General features: G+C 38.7%; 1 protein-coding gene across 1 annotated transcript in view; it reads right to left on the reverse strand.

Annotated features, from left to right (window-relative positions):
* Window positions 1–17,811, reverse strand: part of MROH2B (maestro heat like repeat family member 2B) — a 74,283-nt gene extending 56,472 nt beyond the window's left edge. Inside the window, exons 1-11 of the mRNA XM_025387450.1 lie at window positions 17,295–17,811; window positions 16,161–16,222; window positions 13,586–13,696; window positions 11,833–11,992; window positions 10,973–11,071; window positions 7,836–7,990; window positions 4,297–4,437; window positions 3,512–3,604; window positions 3,353–3,422; window positions 1,948–2,061; window positions 974–1,047 (exon numbers count right to left, since the gene is read on the reverse strand). Coding sequence (XP_025243235.1) covers window positions 974–1,047; window positions 1,948–2,061; window positions 3,353–3,422; window positions 3,512–3,604; window positions 4,297–4,437; window positions 7,836–7,990; window positions 10,973–11,071; window positions 11,833–11,992; window positions 13,586–13,696; window positions 16,161–16,222; window positions 17,295–17,322 — 1,107 coding nt within the window. The 5' untranslated portion in view covers window positions 17,323–17,811. The remainder of the gene's footprint in view (window positions 1–973; window positions 1,048–1,947; window positions 2,062–3,352; window positions 3,423–3,511; window positions 3,605–4,296; window positions 4,438–7,835; window positions 7,991–10,972; window positions 11,072–11,832; window positions 11,993–13,585; window positions 13,697–16,160; window positions 16,223–17,294) is intronic.
* Window positions 17,812–20,644: the final 2,833 nt, after the last annotated feature.

Genomic DNA, 20,644 nt, shown 5'->3' on the forward strand with positions numbered 1-20,644 from the left:
TTACTATTTTAAACGTAGTCACTGGCAGTCAAAGTTTCTTAAAAGAATTTATTCCTCTTAATTGGCTTCTGTCTAGCATTTTATTCCAAACAAAATGTGGTATTCTTATAAAAATGTAATAATTGATAATGTTTCTTGTTTTCCCAGTATGAATTCTATGACTTCTAACATAGAATCCCCCCCCCTTTTTTTTTTTTTTTTTTTTTAAAGAGAGAGTCTCACTCTGTTGCCCAGGCTGGAGTGCAGTTATGTAATCTGGGCTCACTGCAACCTCCACCTCCCGGGCTCAAGTGATTCTTGTGCCTCAGCCTCATGAGTAGTTGGGATTACAGGCGTGAGCCACCACACCTGGCTAATTTTTGTATTTTTAGTAGAGATGGGGTTTCACCACATTGACCAGGCTGGTCTCGAACTCCTGACCTCAAATGATCCACCTACCTCAGCCTCCCAAAGCACTGGGATTGCAGGCGTGAGTCACTGTGCCTTAGAACACTTTAATCAAATAATCAGAAATATTGAGCAATCCACTATGTGCATTACTTGCTCTAGGTGGTGCCTGGTTGGAAAGTAGGATGTCTATGCTAAGAACAAGGTTTAGGGATTATTATTTCCTGAATGAAGATACATTATCTTTATAATTAACAAGTAAGTTTTAAACTATCTGAAGTACATTGGCATAGTGAGATACAGTCTCTTTGCTCTTATTCTACTCATGTGTTAATCCACTGATGTCCTACAATTATTTTAAATAAGCAAAAATCTTCCTTTCACTGAGATGTCCTTTAGCTGTGTGTACTTTAGGCCTCTACCTTGATGAAGTTTATCTTTTTGGAAAAGATGGAGTTCTTTTAAAAATGGAATTGACCACAGAGTTCTTTATAAAATAGTCTCATAAGTAGGTCATTAAAGAATCAAAATAATTTCATTTATTCTTAAAGCTACCATCGATAAAAGTTTCTATTAATTCTCTTACTTTTGTATTGAGATCACCCATGACGATTTTGACTGTTCTTTCTATTGAAATGATGTGATCCCTCAACCTGGGCTCTGAAAGACAGAGGGAGAAACTGAGAGGCCCGACTCAACAGAAGCACAGTATGTGCTAGGATTGACGAAAAGCTATTCGAATTATGGCACATAATTGCGAAGTCTCTTGTCTTTAACAACTTATTTTTTTTCAGTTCCCTCCCATCCTCTTTGTTTCCAAATCTTTAATGATGTCCAGTGCTTTCTTTGTTTCTTATTACATTTGTTTCATTTTGTTTAAAATGTTAGGTTCCATAGTGGTTTCAATATATCATTCCTGGTAGATCAGATCTAAATATTGTGAGACTGCTTCATATTCATCTGCTGATTCTTCAGTAAATCAAAGTGCTAACTGAATGTTAAAAAACTATATCATACTATGCAAAAACTAATTTTTGTATTTTAGCAAGTCTAAGATATCACCAATTTTATGATGTACCATTATTTCATATTGCACCAAAAAATAGTGGCTAATTATAATTAAAGATGCATTCAATTGTAAGATGCATTCGATGTTATGAAAATATGTACTTCCTGGAATAAAATATGGCAATTCATTAAATTCTGCTTTTTTGTAACCGTATCAATCTCTAGAGAATTGTACACTCTCTCCCACCCACCCCTTGATATTGGACCATTTAATCAACCTACAAGAGCTTCTAAATTCTAACTTTAATTCTCAAAAATTCTGCTCATTCTTCTCAACTGGGTGCATCCATAAATGTTATGAAAGAAGTGAAGTAACTAAAGATGCCTGTTGAAAGGAATTATAGATTGTGGAAGATTGAGAAGACAGAGTTTCATTTGCACATGATGTTATATAAGCATCCAAAAGATGTAGAATAGGATTAAAGAGTGCATAGGCTTCAGTCTGCTTCTTGGCATGAAATAAACCACGTTGGTTTCGACCCTCTTGCTTACCCTCAGCACTGATAGCCGATCTTAACAAAGTCAAGATTCCCATTCGAATGGCTTCATTATTACTTCTTATTTGTTCATCAAAAAATTCCATCAGCTCTCCAGGATTGGAATGGGCTGCAGGTTCAAGAAACACTAGGGCTGTAAGAACTCATTTTCATCTTTGGTAAAATACTTGTGAATGGGAGGAGGGAAATTCACCATGAAGATTATCCAAGGCACTCTTCAGTTGGTAATTTGATTTTATTATGTCCATGCTTCTTCAGTGTCACAGAATTAATCAAGCAGTTTGGTTCCTAAGAGAGCTTGCTATGCCTAGGCCACTTCTGTTCATATCCGTGAATGTGGCCTTATTTAAAAATGAGGGTCTTTGCAGATATAATGAGGTTAAGAAGGTTATTAGAGTGGGCCTGAATTTAATATGACTGGTGTCCTTATAAGAAAAGGAGAAGAGACATGGGGCACAGTGAGAACACCATGTGAAGATGGAGGGAGAGATGGCAGTGATGCTTCCCCAGCTGTGAGAGCTGCAGGTGTTGAAGCAGGGAGGGGTGAAAAAAGGCCTGGCTAGAGGACAGTGGTTTATTCTAGAAAGTATCATGGGTAAGGTGAATTAGTTAGGCAGGGATTGGGAAGAAGAAGAAAGTATAACGACAAAGGGGCCAGTCAGGAGAGAAGTAGAAAGGTATGCATACACGTGACAGAAAGATATGCAAGGAGGTAGAAGTGATGTAGTATTTGGGGGAGTGAGGAGGTTCAGGAGGTATTGGATTGCTGCTATCCCTCCTCCTCAGGAACTGCATGGGAGCATAGTTTTGTATTCTGACCCTGGGATTTTGGTGCCCCCCGTGCATCCCATGTCAGGCCTTCTAATCAGGTGATATAACGTAAGGTCAAGATAAAGAAGGATAGAGTGAAGGACAGAGAGAGAGAGAGAGAGACAGAGTGACTGATGGTTAAAGGGATGTAGACATTAAGAGATAACCAGGAAGAAAAAAGAGTGACTTTGGATTTGACACAGACTCAAATAATCTCAAATATCAAAAAAAAAAAAAAAAAAAAAAAAAAGAAAGAAAGAAAGAAAAAAAAAGAAATTTCCTATTTTTAGGGTTGTCAACTCATTCCAGTTTTCCTGGGACTTCCTTGGTTTGAGAACTGAAAATTTTATCTCCCTGGACCTATCCCAGTTGTGGGAACCCTGGCATCCTTGGCCATTCTTCCCGTCCTGCTCCTCCTGGGAACTTGTGGGGAGAGGGGCAGGCACAGAAAACTGTGAGTTAAAGAAACTGTGTGTGTGTGTTTGTGTGTGTGAAAGTAAGTTAATGCGACGGTTTGCCCTCCTTTTACCATTGTCATCATCATCACTTGGGGGCATTTTTATTAAAAGCCTTCTGGATGCTGGTCCTACCTAGAATGAGAAAACAGCTTGAAGCTTCCATTTCATTTTCCTTTACTGGAGGCTCTGGAGCTCTGCAGATCTGAATGGGGGTGGAAATCAGGTGGTAGATGTTAAAAACAGAAAACAGGTTGAAATTAAAAATCGGAGTTGACAGCATGGTCTTCTTACCTGCTGCAGTAAATTGATAAAGATGGATCTTCTCAAACTCCTTGGCAGGCCAATGTCATACAGAACTGCTGCAGTCAGTATTTGCTTTAGACTCTAAAGTGGAAACTCCCACAGGTTAGTTGGAGGCTGCCAGGAAAGCAGCTGCACAGGATGTGGAAGGCAAATAATTGTGTTCTGAGAGAAAAACAAGCTCCTCATCTTCCTGCAGTTACAAGTTTTCTTGAATGATTCTGGCCCCTTCTACCCGGTTCAGTGCCTCAGCAGCTTGGAACGAACATCCTCTTTTATTTTTTTTTTGAAATGAAGCCTTGTTCTGTCACCCAGGCTGGAGTGCAATGGCACGATCTCGGCTCACTGCAACCTCCGCCTCCCGGGTTCAAGAGATTCTCCTGCCTCAGCCTCCCAAGTAGCTGGTACTCTATGGGCATGCACCACCATGCCCAGCTAATTTTTGTATTTTTAGTAGAGATGGGGTTTCATCATTATGGCCAGTCTGGTCTCAAACTCCTGACCTCAAGTGATTCACCCGCCTCTGCCTCCCAAAGTGCTGAGATTACAGTTGTGAGCCACTGAGCCAGGCCCAGAATGAACATTCTTAATCCCTTTCTGAAGTTCCCTTCATGTAGTGATACAATCTTTTTCCTACCTCATATTCCTCGAGAGATACTTAAATTCAGCTGCCCAAACAGGAGTTTAAGCTCCTTCGGCTCTTTTGAGACTTACTAGCCTCTGGGAGGGTTGCATGCGGGTTCTCTGATTCAGTTCCTTTAGGGTAGGACTCTTACCTGAGTGACATGGAAATCAATCTCTTTGTCTTTATACTGGCTCAGGAGCCAGGGCACCTGGCCCAGAGCGTATCCGCAGAAGTCTTCCCGATGCAGCAGCAAGCTCACCGTGGGCCCGTGGGCCTTAATGATGCTCAAAGTCTGTACAGGCAGCAAACAAATACCATTTCTGAAACTTCCTTGGGTTTTTCATGGGTTTTCAGAACACCAAGAGCTTTAGGTACCCCCCAAAATTTTCCTCGCTGCTTTCAGTCAAGAAATAGTTCTTTAAATTCTTTAAAATCTTTTAAAAATGTTCAGATTAAGATCATTGCAGGGGACAGAGCTGTATTTGTATTTACCTCTGTATTTATACTGATACTCATTTCAATACTTGCCCTTCTCTCCTATTTTTAATTTTATTGTATTTTTTTGAAACAGAGTCTCACTCTGTTGCCTAGGCTGGAGTGCAGTGGCACGATCTGAGCTCACTGCAACCTCCGCCTCCCAGGTTCAAGCAATTCTCCCCACCTCAGCCTCCTGAGTAGCTGGGATTATAGGCGCCCACCACCATGCCTGGCTAATTTTTGTAATACCAGATTGTATTTTATTTTATTATATTATATTTATTTTATTTTATTATTTTATTGAGACAGAGCTTTTCTATTTTTTAAATCTCTCTCTAATAGTCACTTTCTTTCAGTGTATTAAGCAATAGAACTTACCTCACCTTAAGAATCTTCAAGTTGTTGTGGTGGCTCATGCCTGTAATCTCAGCACTTTGGGAGGCTGAGGCAGGCAGATTGCCTGAGGTCAGGAAATCGAGACCAGCCTGACCAACATGGTGAAACCCCCATCTCTACTAAAAATACAAAAAGTAGCTGGGCATGGTGGTGGGTACCTGTAATCCCAGCTACTTGGGAGGCTGAGGCAGAAGAATCACTTGAACCTGGGAGGTGGAGCTTGCAGTGAGTGGAGATGGAGCTGCTGTACTCCAGCCTGGTTGACAGAGTGAGACTCCATCTCCAAAAAAAAAAAAAAAAAAAAAAAAAAAGAATCTTCATTGATTCCACCTCACTTTGACCCCAACTATTACCCCCACCTGACTCTGTTTCTCTTTCCTGCCCTTGGAGCAAAGGGTTTCCAAGGTATGGTCTTTATTTGCTATTTCTACTTCTCAGCTCCCATTCGCCTCCCAATCCACTAGAATCTTGCTGCCATTCAGTGTAGAAAATCAACAACTTCCAGATTATGAAATATAAATGTGATAAATTCTGATTATAAAAATGTAGAAATCACAAATGTTATGATGAAGAAAACGTAATACACATAGTACTCATGGATAAACACTGGTATATTTTAGTATATTTTTTATTTATTTGACTTATTCTTTCCTATGTTTTCTGTGAATTTTAATTTATTAAAGATGACATCATTCTTACAGGGTTCTATATTCTGCCTTTTCTATCTAATGTTTGACAATTTTTTGTATCAGCTACATTTTACAACAAATCATCTCAAAACTTAATGGCTAATGGCAACTATCATTTATTTCATTAAAGACTATGTATTAGCTGGGTGGTTCTTTCACCATACATTTCCAAGCAATGGACACTTGTCAAGATTTTTCTTGAGTGCTGTAACACTCAGGACTAGATCTTTGCTTCTTGAAAACTTCTCCTTTCTAAGCTTCTAAGACCTCATTCTACTTCACTTTCCTACACTCTTAGCACATTCCCTGTTCTCCATCATGAGTTCTTCTCCCTTGCTTTCCCCTTAATACTGATGCCCTCCAGAACTCTATTTTTGCCACTTTCCCACTCTATATACTCGCTTTAAACAACTCCATCTAAATCCACTTATTTGGTTGTTACTTATGCAATGATGATACTCAAATCTGTATGTCCAGTTTTTGCTTTTCTTTTTAAACTCCAAATGTGAATATCCTCAAACCTACTAATATCTCCACTTGACAGTACCATAGGTGTTCAAATCAAAATGTCTACATCAAACCCATTTTGTACTGTTCCATAATTGTAATTCCTCCTCGTTTAAATTGATGATCCCAAGATCACCTGAGTCAGAAACCTAGGAAACCATCACAGGTGTTTCCATTGTAATAAGCTTCCAAATGATGCCAAGTGCTGGTCATTCTATTCTTCAGCATCTGACTACTCTGATCAGTTCCACAAACACTATGTTAATTGATCTCTTTACCACTTATGAGCTGGAATATTTCTATAGCCTCCTAGCCAATAGTCTTATCTTAGTCCACCCTATACCCCTCTATTTTAATGTTGATATTAGAATGATTTTGCCACTACAGTACTCAAATCCTTGCTTAAAACCTTTCAAGCATTTCTTGTTTATTAAAAAAAAGTCCAAACTTGTATGTAGCAGCTAAGGCTCTTCATTATATGACTAAGACCATCTTTTTGGTTTCATTTCTTTCTGCCTTATATCTTTTTTTCTCTCTTCCCTTCCCTGTCTCCCATCACACTAACTCAGGTGTGCATGATCCCCCATTTTCAACCTCTGCCTCAGTAAGTTTTAGTCCCTCTGCAGGGAATGCATCTTCGCTGTGGTGAGCAGCTTCATGGGCTGCAAGGATCAATTCCAATGCTGCAGCTCACCAGGGCAGTTAAGTGCTTCCCTCTCTGTGCATCCTTCTCACTTTGTGTACCTTCTGTGCACTTGCCTGGCTCTTCCTGTGGGGAGCAAGGAGAGTAGTCGTTAAACAGATGCATTGAATTTGTTTTCCAGGTGCCTTGAAGAAAACACTTCCCTACAGAATATTTTTAAAGTTCCATGTTGCTAATGATTTAACTACCTCAGGATGTTAAAAAAATAAATGCTTTAATAGTTTAAAGTGTTGAAAAGAAACTAGAGAAAGTTGCTAAGTGTTAAACTTTTTATAATAAAGCAATGAAGAGACCTAAAATAGGATATCATTTAGCCTTCTTAAAAAACTATAGCAGTTAAGCAAGATAAAGGGAAGACACTTTTAAAGCAAGATATGTGTGAATGTACTTTGTAATCTATTCTTTACAAGGACAAGGCACTGCAGTATTTTGAAGCAGCCAAGTATATTCTTTAGATGTTGTTTTATTTAATCATGATATTCTTAGACACAAGAAGCATCTGTGAACTGCTATTTTTCCTAATTAGTGACTCAGCTCAAATATGAGTTTTAATATATAAAACGTGAAATATCTAACTTTTTGGGTTTTCTTTACTCATTTTATCTTATTGATTGTTCTTTCCACATACTGAAATGTCAGTTTCATGAGTGTGGGATTTTGGTTTATTTAATTCCTGCTATAACCTCAGCATCTGGAACAGTGTCTGGCATGTCATGGGGATTCAATAAACATTAACTGAAAGAATAAATAAATGGTGATTTGAAATAGGTGGAAAAAAAAGAAAAAATGGATGAATCTCATAAAATACAACCAATGGCTTCCAAAAATACTGACTATAATTATCATGTTACAAACAGAAGAGAAATTTCAACCAGCATGAAAGTACATCCAGCTTAAGGCATCCTGAGGCCCACTCACCTGCATGGGTGAGGCCGAAGGAGCCCACTTCTCCATTATATACCGGAACAGCATGAAGATCTTGTCAGACAGTCGGTTGGCATCCAGTCTCGGGTAGGGAAAATCTCTCCAGTGGTTGACATATTTGTAAATGGCTTTGCTGAATTTCTCAAGGGCTGCATTTAAAACACACAACCACAGACTGAGAAAAATATAAAAATAGGACAGACGATAAAATAATTTGAGAAGAGAGTGCTGATGATTAGCAAATATGTAATGGTTTTTATATGATCTTACGACTGCATCAAATACACATATAGAAAGTACTCAGCCACAATAGTGAAATGCAAATTAAAAGCATAATAAGACTACTATCCAGAATGTCTAAAATTTAAGACTGTCAATGCCAAATGTAGACTAAGGTGCAGTTGCTATTCTCACATACTGCTGTGGTTCAAGCGTTTGGCAGGACTCTTTGGCACTATCTAACAAAGTTGAATATGCATTCTATTTGACCCAACTATTCCAGTCTTATGTATATAGCCATTAGATATGTGTGGATATGAGCACTAAAGGTTTGCACAAGAATCCATTCATATTAGCTTTTTGTTTTGGTAATAGCCCCAAACAGAATATAGTATAAATATCTGCTAATAGGTAGAATTCTATTACATTCTATAGACATGTAAAAGAATACAGAAATAAAAATGGGTGATAGCTCCACAGAACAACATGGATGAGTCTTACAAACAGGCAAACCTAATGGTGTTTGAAGTTAGGACTGTGGTTACCCTTTGAAGGTAACATGAGGGAGCTTCTGGGCTCTGACAATCTCCCACTTCTTGACCTAAGTGGTGGCCACATGGGCAACTTCACTTTGAAATAACTCATCAACATGTACACTTCTGATTTGCATGCTCTTCTGTGTCTATCTTTTACTTCAATAAAATTAAAAAGAAATCTAAGCCTGCCAAAATACCATTTGGGCAATGAATCCACATATATTTGCATGAAATACAGAAAATAATAATATTATTTTCTTCAGCCCTTGTGTGCTACTTATTTTGCTCACATTCACAAAATACCCTGGAAAAGATCCTGAGCATGTTATAGCAGTAGAGCTGGCCATTTATTGGCTCATTCATGGTCTCTCCAAACTCCCTATAATTTCTTTGAGAATCTCCTGCTATACTTTCTAATAATTTATTTCTTGGTGTATGTGTGCATGTGTGTGTGCGTTTCTAACTGACTTGTAAGCAACCTGAAGTAAGGGATGATGTCTTGCTGGTTCATGGTATGTGAAGCAGCCAGCACAGTGTCTGCTAATTTGCTGATTGATCAAATGACTAAGTATGAATGAATGGATGGATGGCTGAATGGCTGGCTGGATGGATAGTTATTTTTTATACCTTTTCTTTAGTTGCAGTCAGGCAAAAAGTTGCTTTAAGACCAAAGGGCGCTTAGATAATTTTATAACACAGAGAATTCCCTTAGTAATGTTCATGAGGATTTCCAGTTTTATTTAATTTTACATTCTTGGTTGTTAATATTAAATGTAGAAATGCTGTTAGAGGCTCCAAAGCTTTTTTTGCAGGAACACAGTGTTAGCTATGATAATAAGTAGGAATAGTAAAAAATATTGAAAGTAGGTTAGTCTAGTATAGTTGCACAGGTCCTTGAGTCAGACTGTCATAGTTGACAGTCTTAGCTCTGCCATGCACTGGCTGTGTGACCTGAGGCAAGCTGTTTGAAACTTTCTAAGTCCAATGTTCTCACTTGTAAAATGGTGAAAAACATGCTACCCATCTAATGTGGTTGCTGTGAGAGTTAAATGAAATAGTAATCTTTTTATTTTTATTTTTTATTTATTTATTTTTTTTGAGACAGTCTTGCTCTGTCGCCCAGGCTGGAGTGCAGTGGCGCGATCAAGGCTCACTGCAAGCTCCGCTTCCCAGGTTCATGCTATTCTCCTGCCTCAGCCTCCTGAGTAGCTGTGACTACAGGTGCCCGCCACCATGCCTGACTAATTTTTTGTGTTTTTAGTAGAGATGGGGTTTCGCCATGTTAGCCAGGATGGTCTCATCTCCCGACCTTGTGATCCGCCCACCTCGGCCTCCCAAAGTGCTGGGATTACAGACGTGAGCCACCGTGCTCTGCATGAAATAGTAATCTTAAAATACCCAGGGCAGTGCCCAGGCGCACAGCAAGTTCTCAATATATATGAGATAAAAATATTACTTTGATGACAGAACAAGAAGAAATGGGAAAGATGGAATAGAAGAGCCTTTGTTAATAAGTAAAGAAGACATTCCTGACAGTGTGGGCTTTTAAATTACAAAATAGTAGTGTTAGGGTATGTTGGAAGTGGAAGGGAACGTAGCAATCACTTATTCTGATGTTTTTGGAGTTGAAACTGGGACTGAGAGAAGGGCAGGGTCACTTGGTGGCTCAGTGGCTGAGCAGAGTCAAGAGACCAGGTCTCCAGTCTCATCCAAGAAACCTCCCTGTACACTGTAAACACTACTTCCTAGGAATTCCAAGGCACGTTTTTCTCTGTAGGCTCTTAATTTCTGTGACGAATTTCAGTTTTAGATAGAGGAGTTTGTGACCATAGTTTGCTTGCCTGTTTTTCTTGATTTTATGATTGCTTGTAGTTTGGTTACTTTGTTTCGTTATCATTATTACAATATTGCATTATAATCAGATGCCAAAATTTAACCTATGCTAAGAACTGGTAAGTGCTGACAATCATTGCCAAGAAAGTATCCTCCAATTAGAGAAGGAGGTCAGTTGAAATAGAAGTTTGTACAGGGCAGTGAAGAGTGTAGACTGGGTGGTCCCATAGACCTGGGTTTGAATGCCACCTCTGTATCTCATTGACTATGTCATCATTTTGGGAAAATTCCTTACTTTCCTTGAACCTCAGCGTCTCCTCTATACAATGGGAAAATAGTACTTATCTTGCAGAATTGCTGTGATGATTGAATGAGATAACTCCCCTGCTGAGGACTTTCCATGTGGTAGGCACTCAAAAAGTGGTAGCTATTATTATTCAAAAGGACAAGATTGGAATTAAAGGGAAAACAAGACTTTTGCTTAATTTGTAAGACAGTTCACAGTCTGGTTTTAAGCAAAAAGGAAATCATCGGTATACCCACCAATACAGAAAGTCCCCTTCATCCTTTCATCCTCGGCCAGCCTGAGCATGGTTTGCATGGTGAGCAGGGTCATCATCATGAAGGGAATACTCTGGGACACTGCAGTGAGGGGCAGAAAGGAGAGAGGTGTTATTTGTCTTCTCAAATTCGGGGTTCTGTGACTCCAAATCAACAAGAAGCATTTCAGGGCTGCATGCAGGAGGCAGATGAGGTGTAGTAGAAAGATGTTTCTATAATTCCCCCATCTCTGCCCCACTTTAATACCAGGCTATTGTTAGATAATCAAGGAGGGGCTGATTGAAAATAACGTTCTAGCTACACAGCCATTTGTACCTGTTGTTAAGTGGCAGTTGCTTATTTGGAAGGCAGCTATTCTCACCACTATACCATCAATGCTGCCAGCAATTGCTTAGTTGGATAATTAATTTATTAATGTCAATCTCTCCCACCAGATCTTGCCTGTATCCCCCAAGTATATGTAAATATATATAACAGATGATTCCTAAATATCTGTTAAATACAGTAGTGTAGAAATAAATGATAGGGATCCCTATTTCACGAAAGTGTTCAGTGGTTAGTAGAATATACCTTACAGAAAATGTGCTTCTGCAAATGCAAAGCTGGATGAAGGGGAAGGTGAGGATGGGAGAGTGGCCAAATTCAGAGCAGTCTAGACTAGTGGCTGGGCAGCAGAATCATCCATGCTCATTTTAAATAGCTGCCCATATCCCTCTATCAATATTTCTTGGTACAGAAGAAGGTAGAGATGCTAGCTCTTCTACCATTTGCTCCCATTTAGCCTTTATTCAATTAGCAGTTGTCATTTCCCAGGGAAAACATGGAGAATATTCCCACTATACCATAGCTGGTTGCCAATTCAGCCAGGGCAAGCACAACGAATTCATTTGGTAGCTCTAAGATCCTGAAGTTACTTTGTACTTCATACATCACAGAGTTGAAATCATGTGCAGCAAGAGACACCAAAACCTCACCAGCTAGCATTCTGATTTCTCTGAGCATCTGAAGAGGAAAAGAAAAATAACAATAACAACTAAAAAAGAGGTAGAGTGAGTCTATGGAGGGGAACTAGTCAGCATAATATTTATGTATGTATTTATTTATTTTTAAAATTACAGATTCACGGGGTACATGTGCCAGTTGGCCACATGGTTCAACTGTGTAATGGTGAGATTTGGGCTTCTAGTGGACCCTCACCATTCCTCCCACCTTCCCTTCTTTTGGAGTCTGTGAAAACGTCTACTGACCCCCAAATCTGCAAGAACACTATTAAAATTAGTTTTTTAAAGTGCAATCAAGTTACCTCTGCTTTCCCAGCAACTGACACCTACCAAGAATCTTTCACCATGGTTTTCTAGCAGCCCGTTCTCTACTATCCAGCCATACTATTTATAAGCTACTCTAGCGTTGGGACGAAGGGAGAACAGGCTGTTACAAAACCATAGTGAGAAACGCTTGGTAGGTGTCAGTAGCTGGGAAAGCAGAGGTAAATTGAATACGTTGAAAATGCTGGTTTTAACAGAGTTCTAGTAAACTTGGAGGTCAGTAGCTGTTTTCTTGCTGATTGATCTGGTACCATGAACACAGGACTTATATTTTATGTTTAAGTGATGCAAATTACTGTAGTTGAAAGACTGAAAGGAAAAGTGAAAGGAAATGAGCTAGGAATTGAGAGCTTTGGTTTCAGTGTTAATCTGGCCTAATTATCTCCAATATTGATGGTACTGGGAAAGACTTCCGATTTTGGTGATGGTGAGCTAGGTAAATTTGATCAACTCCTCCTCCTGAGGAAAATAAAAAAGACCCAGATAAGATATAAAAATATATACTCATAAAGCCATCAGCAAACTCACAATATAGGTTGGAACGAATTACTGAATTGAGGCCTGGAAATGATTATTGATCTAGAGAGATAAGCCCTGCATTTGAGACTGTTTTGTTTCATTTTGAAGCAATAGTCAGAGTTCAGGGCCAACCAGTGGTGAGACTCTGCTCATCCCACCTCTTGTCTTTTGGGCGAAGACACCAAAGGGCTGTGCTCAGATGAAAGGTTAAATTGGTGTTCTCATGAATAACAATCCAATTTTGAGTTATAGAAGTGACCCAGAAATCTCAAGGCCTGAAAGCAATCATAAATTGTTAGTGCCATTGGCGGGAGCAAATAATTCTTCTTTCTGGAAGAGATAACATCATCCTAGGATTCAAATTATTTCTACAAATTATTATTTTTTGCTATGTTGTCTATCAGACAATCTAAGATAAGTAGGTACATAAAAAATAAGTCATAAAGAAGCCAAGAAAATTGCTTTCTAGTTCTGTCCATAGACAGCTATGTTCCTTTGAAAAAAATATATCTCTAATTGTGAACTTCCTCTTCTAAAAGGAGGTTGGATAATATCACCTCTAAAATAATTCTTATCTTTGCCTCAGTTTCCTCATCTGTGAAGGAGTAAATATCAGGCATTATAAGGATATCCAAGTTACTGCAAAGAACAAATACAAGTGATTTGTGGTCCTGGCAACAGTGTAGAACAGTCCACATGGGTGCAGTTGGATCACTTAAAGACCCTTTTCACCATCATGAACCAAACTTACATTGTTGTCTCTCATGTCCTTAGAAGCATAATAAATCAACTGTTGGACAATTGCATCATCCAAGATGTCAGTATTCTGAATAACAGAAGTGAGATGACTGTAAATGTCTTCCTGTGAACATACAAAGGCATACATAGAAATTTGGATTGCAAAACTAAAGAATCAAATGAAGTCCTAATGAATAACACCATTAAAGTAAGCAATTTATCTTTACTACACAATGAATTTCATATTATATGCCTTAATTAAGACTTTCTTTTTTTTTTTTTTAAAGGTGGAGTTTCACTCATTTTGGCCAGGTCAGAGTGCAATGGCATGTTCTCAGCTCACTGTAACCTCTGCTTCCTGGGTTCAAGTGATTCTCCTGCCTCAGCCTCCTGAGTAGCCAGGACTACAGGTGTGTGCCACCATGCCCGACTAATTTTTGTATTTTTAGTAGAGATGGGGTTTTGCCATGTTGGCTAGGCTGGTCTCGAACTCCTGACCTCAGGTGATCCACTTGCCTTGGCCTCCCAAAGTGCTGGGATTACAGGCATGAGCCACCATGCCTGGCCTTAATTGAGGCTTTCTGAACATAACGTGCATCTTTAGGAGTCAAAGGCTACAGAGCAAAGTTAATTCTAGAAACTATTTTAACTTGGCTACATTTCTATGGCAAGATCTGATTGAAGACCAGGATAGGCTACCTGCCATTCCATGTCTTTTGAAAATCACTGTTGTGGGACACTCAGGGGAATGGAAATGCCTGTCAGCCTAATTGCTGCCCTTACTACCAGGGAGTGATATGGTACTAGGGAACACACTGTAACTCCCCAAGAGGCTGCTAAACTATGAAACTGGATCCTAAGGGACATTTACAGGCCCTTGTTTCATTCATGCCTCTGCAGACAGAAAGTTGTGGACAACCTTTTAGACAGGGCCTCCGGTTGTGTGGCTTGACTCGATGCCCTGTGTGAGGGCTCTTGTAAATCTTTTAGGTGGCTATGTGTCCTCTGGAAGACAAGAGACTGGTGTTCTGAAATCTCCAACAGCTTCAACATGTACCTCCAGCCACTGCACCCATGCTTAAGTTGTTAAATAGCATCCTTTGCATTACTCCTCAGGGCTGGTCCTTGGGAAGTTTGAGAATAATGCATAATTTTTCTTTGCTTTCTTCCTTGTATTTTCTGGGCCTGCCTAACTATCTCTGTGAGTCTTTTTCTTGCTCCATGTGCTTACTCTTCTGTCTGCAGGCCTTGTTCTTTGGCAAGGCTAACATTTATGGAGCTCTCACCACATTCCTGGAACTGTGCCAGACTCATTATCTGGAGCATTTTATTAACACTCACAAGTCCCTGTGATAGGTACCACAAATATATTCATTTTATAGGTCAGGAAATTGAGCTTCAGGGAGCTTAATGTAGTTAGTATTACGTACTGATGCTACAATTGGAAACCAACAGACTGAATTTTAGCTGGCACCTTAACCTCTTGGTTATGCTGGCTATTATTATTCTTTAACTAGACTCACCATAAAATGAATAGGAAGTGCTTCTTAAAAACATATATGCTCTGATCTCTTTACTGGAAATTCTCCTTCAGTGCTTCTGGGATCCAGAGGTTATTCTCTAAGTGATTCCCAATGTTTGAGAAAAGAGTGCTCTTTGGGAAAGGTGACTTCTACTGAGAGATTAATGAAATGGTTTTCAACCATACCTAAATATTTGGATCACCTCCAGGAGCTTTAAATGCTCCAGATTTTCACAGACTGATCCAATAAGAATCCCTGGTGGTAGGGCCTGGGTGTTGATATTTTCTCAAAACTCTCTAAAGGATTCTAGTACGTGGTCAGGGTTGAGAACCACTGAATTAAGAGACAAAGGTATAGGCACTGCCCTTCACAAGGAGACAACACTGAATAATGATTAGGAACATTTTTTTGGAGTCAGATGCACTTGCTTTTGGATATAGTCCTCTGTTCTTAGTTGAGCAAGTCGTGTAACTTCTCTGTGCCTAATTTTTTCTCAGTTATCAAATGGAACTAGCAATATCTACCTGATAAAATTGTTCTGGGGAGTGAATATTATACAATACACTGTTGTTTGGAAAATATCTAGCATTTTCCTTCCCAGGTAAGTGTTCTATGAAGGGCAGTTATTTCTTTTATTTTACAGAAGGTTGTTGAAATGTGAAAAGTCTTCAATTCTTAGGTAAACTTCTAGCTGTGAAATAGCATTATAGATGAGCAGGGAAGAGCTTTAGGGATTTTTGTAACAACCCTCAAATTATAAAGGAAACAGTCTCATCCACATGTTTGTAAGTCTGACATACACCTTTCAACATCTGCCTATATAAAGTTATAAAAAGGAACTTTTTTTTTTGCTATTTTCTAGACATAGATACTGTGATTCTTGAAATGCTAAATATCATTGCTTAAACATTATGATGACTTTCATTACAACAGCGTTTACTGAAAAATTGAATGCCATGTGACACGCCAGAGAAAAATGAGAAAGTTGAGGCAAAGAAAAATATATACAAAATGTTGCAACAACAAGACTGAAAAAGGGAAAAAGATTTTTTCTACATTCCCTACCTTGTTAACAATATCTTCCTTGTTCAGCATGCCAAGAGTGAGGTTAATATCCCCAAACATCTCTAAAATGTACAGAAAAATACGAATTAAAATATGTGCTGAAATGTCCTCCTATTAATTATTTTGTAATTAACACAGAAAGTTCATTCATTCATTTATCCTCTCTCTCTTTGTCTCTCTCCCTTGACTGCTAGCTCTTTGACGGCAGGAACTGTTTTATTCATATCCATGACATAATTGAAACTAGCAGATGCTCAATTATTATTATTATTTTTTAAACCTGAATCAAATGTGAAAGGGAAGATAAAAGATGCTGGATTCCTCTTCATCCCTCTAGGCAAGTGGGCATTGCCTTGTAAATTATCTCTTGCAGGGTTTAGCTCTAAGTGTCAATGAGGTGAATTTCTCACTCCTTACTTGAGCATTAGAAGGCAGGGGTGCAACATAGCTGTTTATTTTTCACTCGTCCTCCCCTCAGTACCTCTCCCATCTTCTTTTTCCATGCCCTCTTCAACTCTATCTATTCTCCTGTGCCTGCTGACTCCCTCTTTTTGTCCCATCCCCATGTCCTGTTTTCTGACAATGACCTAAATGTGTTTGACTTGCATTTTCTATGAATATATGTTTTGGAATAAAGCACTCTAGAAAACTGGAAAAAAATGGAGTCAAAGGAATTGAGCAATTTCAAGCTACATGGCAAGTTGGAAGGAGAAATGCTTTCGGAGATGAAGATTTCTCATGAATTTCCAAACCAAACAATATACTCATTTAGGGCAATCTTTTTGGCAAAGCAGAAAGGCAACCATACCTGGAAATTGGGAGAAATACTTCCAAAGGACTCTTCTAGTATTTAAAATTAAATAACAAACTGCCTTTCTTTGATATGTAGCCACTTTCTCCTCAGGTAGACTACAAATTTTAAAGCACAACCATCCCTTAGGCTTCCAGTCTATTATTGATCCTTCACAATCAGCATAACTTTATTATGTATTTTGCATACCATTTCATAAATCCTTTGAGGTGTACAGACCTCCCACAATGACGCACCACCCCCAGACCTCATATATGCCTATAATTCCACAGACACAAAACACAGGGAAGAGCCTTGACTTCTCAGGATCTGATGATGCTTACCTATGAATTCCTCTGTACTGGGTGTCATGTCTTGGCTGTTTCAGGGTCTCTAAAAGATAGCACCTAAGTATTCGAAATAGTAAGGCTAGAAAATCAAACAGGCAGGTTGGCAAGTTTCTCATATAAGGTTCACATAAGCCTCTCTAAATGAAAGTGCCTCCTCCACTTGATTGGCACAATGGTCTGGGAGCTTCCAGCGATGGGCTTGCTGTTGAGGTTGATACTGTATTCTACCACTATGACATTTTCTTGTGTCTGAACTCCTGCTAACCAACAAAATGGCTGCATCTCACCAAATATTTCCCTTTGATTACCAGAGTATTTGGGAAAGAAGTAATTAGAGACTGGGATTCAAACCATAGTTGTAGACCAAAGGTGCTCCTCTCCCTAAACTTGAGTCCATTGATCACAAATTCAGGAATGGTTTTCTGTGGTTGCTTTAGTGTCCTGATGTTGGGAAAGGCTTTCTGGTGAACTTGTTGATTGTTATACTTAGTGAAAGTCAGTCATATGAACTGAGCATGCTCAGTGGGCTGGAATGTACTTCAGGGGCAGTTGGACGGAATGTCCAACTGACAGCAGCAAAGCGAAGCCCTCTCTACCTCCCTCTCCATTAATTCTTCACTGGCGTGTTCAGGATCTTGGCCTCACTCCAGGCTCAGGCTTTTTCTCTGTCTTCATGCTTTCTTTTTGTTTTCAAATTATTTTTTATCTAGACCAATTTTCCATAATGCTTTCAACTTTTCTAGCATGAACTGAAATCTGGTCCCCAACTATAAATCTATGTGATGACAATCTTCGATATATGTCCAGACGCTATGTGAATATGGAGGATGATAGAGAATGGAAAGAGGGTACTGCTAGTCTGTAGGGCTAAAGGTAGAAGGCGCTGAGGAGGGGAGCTCATGACAATTTTCATCTGCTGCTGCTTTTTTGGCTATCTTACCTTCATCAGCAAAGCTTATTCCAGATTCAAAGGTCAAGTGCCTCCAACTAAACCTTTGAATTCATCATTCTTCTCATAGACATTTTGCACTGTATTAAAGAGTTCCTCAACATTTTCCTCTTCCAAAGTCAGCATCACTTTCAGAGTTTTGTCTGCAAGTGACTTATCATGGGATTTACTTGGTATCCTTATTTAAAATGTGAATTCCCAGTCCCCACTTCAGACCCAGTAAATTGGAATGAGGGGGCAGCAATCTATAGTTTTAATGTGCGCCCCTGGTGATTCTTAGGTTCATTAAACTTTGAAAAGCATTGACCAAGGTCCTTGCCCAAATATTCATTAGTGGATCAGTAAATAGCAGTTAACTGAAGAATGTTTGTTGTGTTTCGGCAAGGAACTCTTCCCCAGCATCATGACTCACTCACTGAAGAATAGGCCAAGATTGGTGAGTCAGGGAAGTACTGGGGTGATTAGAGGCATTTTGAAACTCTTAACATCTTATAGGGAAAAAAGATATTACAAATGATGCGCTCTTAAAGTCTTAAAGAACCATGTACAGCAGAATCGATAATAAGAAAGCTAGGAATTTAGGTAATTGTTACAACCATTTTCTTAATATTTTTGTGAATGGTGACAAATGATTTTTCTGTATGTCTGTACATAAAGACTTCCTTGATTTCATAGAGATTAGAGAATTTAGGAGACAACTGATTTATATTGGCTTTAATTTATTAATCACTACAATCAAAACACGTTTTGCTAAAATCCTTTCAGACAAAGCAAATTCACTCATTGAAACCAATATTGTAGATAGTTTAAAAATCCCCAAATCCTCAAAACAGCTAATTTGCTGTCATTTCATTTCATTTTCAGTGGCCTGGTTGTTGCATCTTCCCATCATTTCTTCCTCTTCTCATTATACGAGGCTAGCACAATATGGGTTTGATTTCTCTAAGACTCTACGAGGATTCTAAACATGAATTCTCAAAGTGAATAGGATGGCATGTGCCAACTATGCCTAAATCTAGCCTGCTAAGGAACTACAGTGCCTCATTGGGTATGTGGTAGCCATTGCCTTTCAATGTAACTTATCAAATGAAGCTACCCAATCCCAGGCCGACTATGTTCCCATGTGATGTTATCAGACAAGAATATTAATAAAGCAGTAAAGGTAAAATATAAAGCTATAGAAAAATAGATACATAGAAATAATACAGAAACATTATAAAAATTGAAATTTTGTGGTTTTATTACTTTTATTGTAGATGATTTTAATGTAGACTATCATTAATTTAAACTTTGAGATTTCTCCTTTTATTCTTCAAATGAAATGTTAGATTTTTATAAAGTATATTAAAAGTGAAATTAGGCTCTGTTTTGTTTGATTTGTCAGTTTCATGAGATAAGCCTAATCTCTTTTACTCTAAGATATAAAAGGGAAAGAAATATTAGCTGGCAATGTCATGTAGAAGTAATTATGCCTTTTGATGTTAGTAGCCCTAATTTCCCTTCTTTCCTTTTCCCTTCCTCCTCCCTTACTACTTCTTCCCTCTCCTCTTGTCTCTCCTATCTTCTCTTTTCCTCTCCTTTCCTATTCCCTGGTCTCTCTTTTCTTTTCTGTTATTATTATTTTTTACTCTTTTTCCTTTGCTTTTCGACTTGTAGTAAGTAAAACAACAGAATAACTTCCAGTAAAATTCACGTTAGCTGAATTCAGCACACATTTACTGACTACTTAGTAGGCAAGAAGCCCATGATAGGGATTCTTGGACAAATCGTAAAAAGAGAACCATGTCCTAACCTCAAGGAACTTGCACTCTAGGGGAGAAGCCAGTCCACTCATTCAACAAATGGAAAAATGAGCCAGGATAGTGATCGTTATAATAGAGGAGTAAACAAAGAACATGGAAGAGTTGTGAATTTTGTCTGCAAAGCATGATGGTAGGACTTGAGCTGGTCCTTGAAAGTAGAGATGAATCCTCTTCATAGCATTCAGAGAAACCTGTCTTATTCTCCAAGTAGAAGACTGCACATCCTCTAATTATTTTTTCTTCTTCAGCATGAGTAGCATGAGTAAATTGTAGCATTTTTACTATGATGATTACTTCTTTTGCTATGAAGAAATTCTTCAGTTTAATTAGGTTCCTTTTATTTATTTTTGTTTTTGTTACATTTTCTTTTGAGGTGTTAGTCATAAGTTCTTTGCCTAGGCCAACATGCAGAGAGTTTTTCCTAGGTTTTCTTCTAGCATTTTTATGGTTTAGGTATTAGATTTAAGTCTTTAATTCATCTAAAGTTCAGTTTTGTGTATGGTGAGAGATGGGGATCCAATTTCATTCTTCCACATGTGGCTAGTCAGTTTTCCCAGCACCGTTTATTAAACAAGATGTCCTTTCCCCAATTT

This window comes from Theropithecus gelada, chromosome 6 (assembly GCF_003255815.1).
Source record: "Theropithecus gelada isolate Dixy chromosome 6, Tgel_1.0, whole genome shotgun sequence".
In the NCBI taxonomy this organism is placed as follows: domain Eukaryota; kingdom Metazoa; phylum Chordata; class Mammalia; order Primates; family Cercopithecidae; genus Theropithecus; species Theropithecus gelada.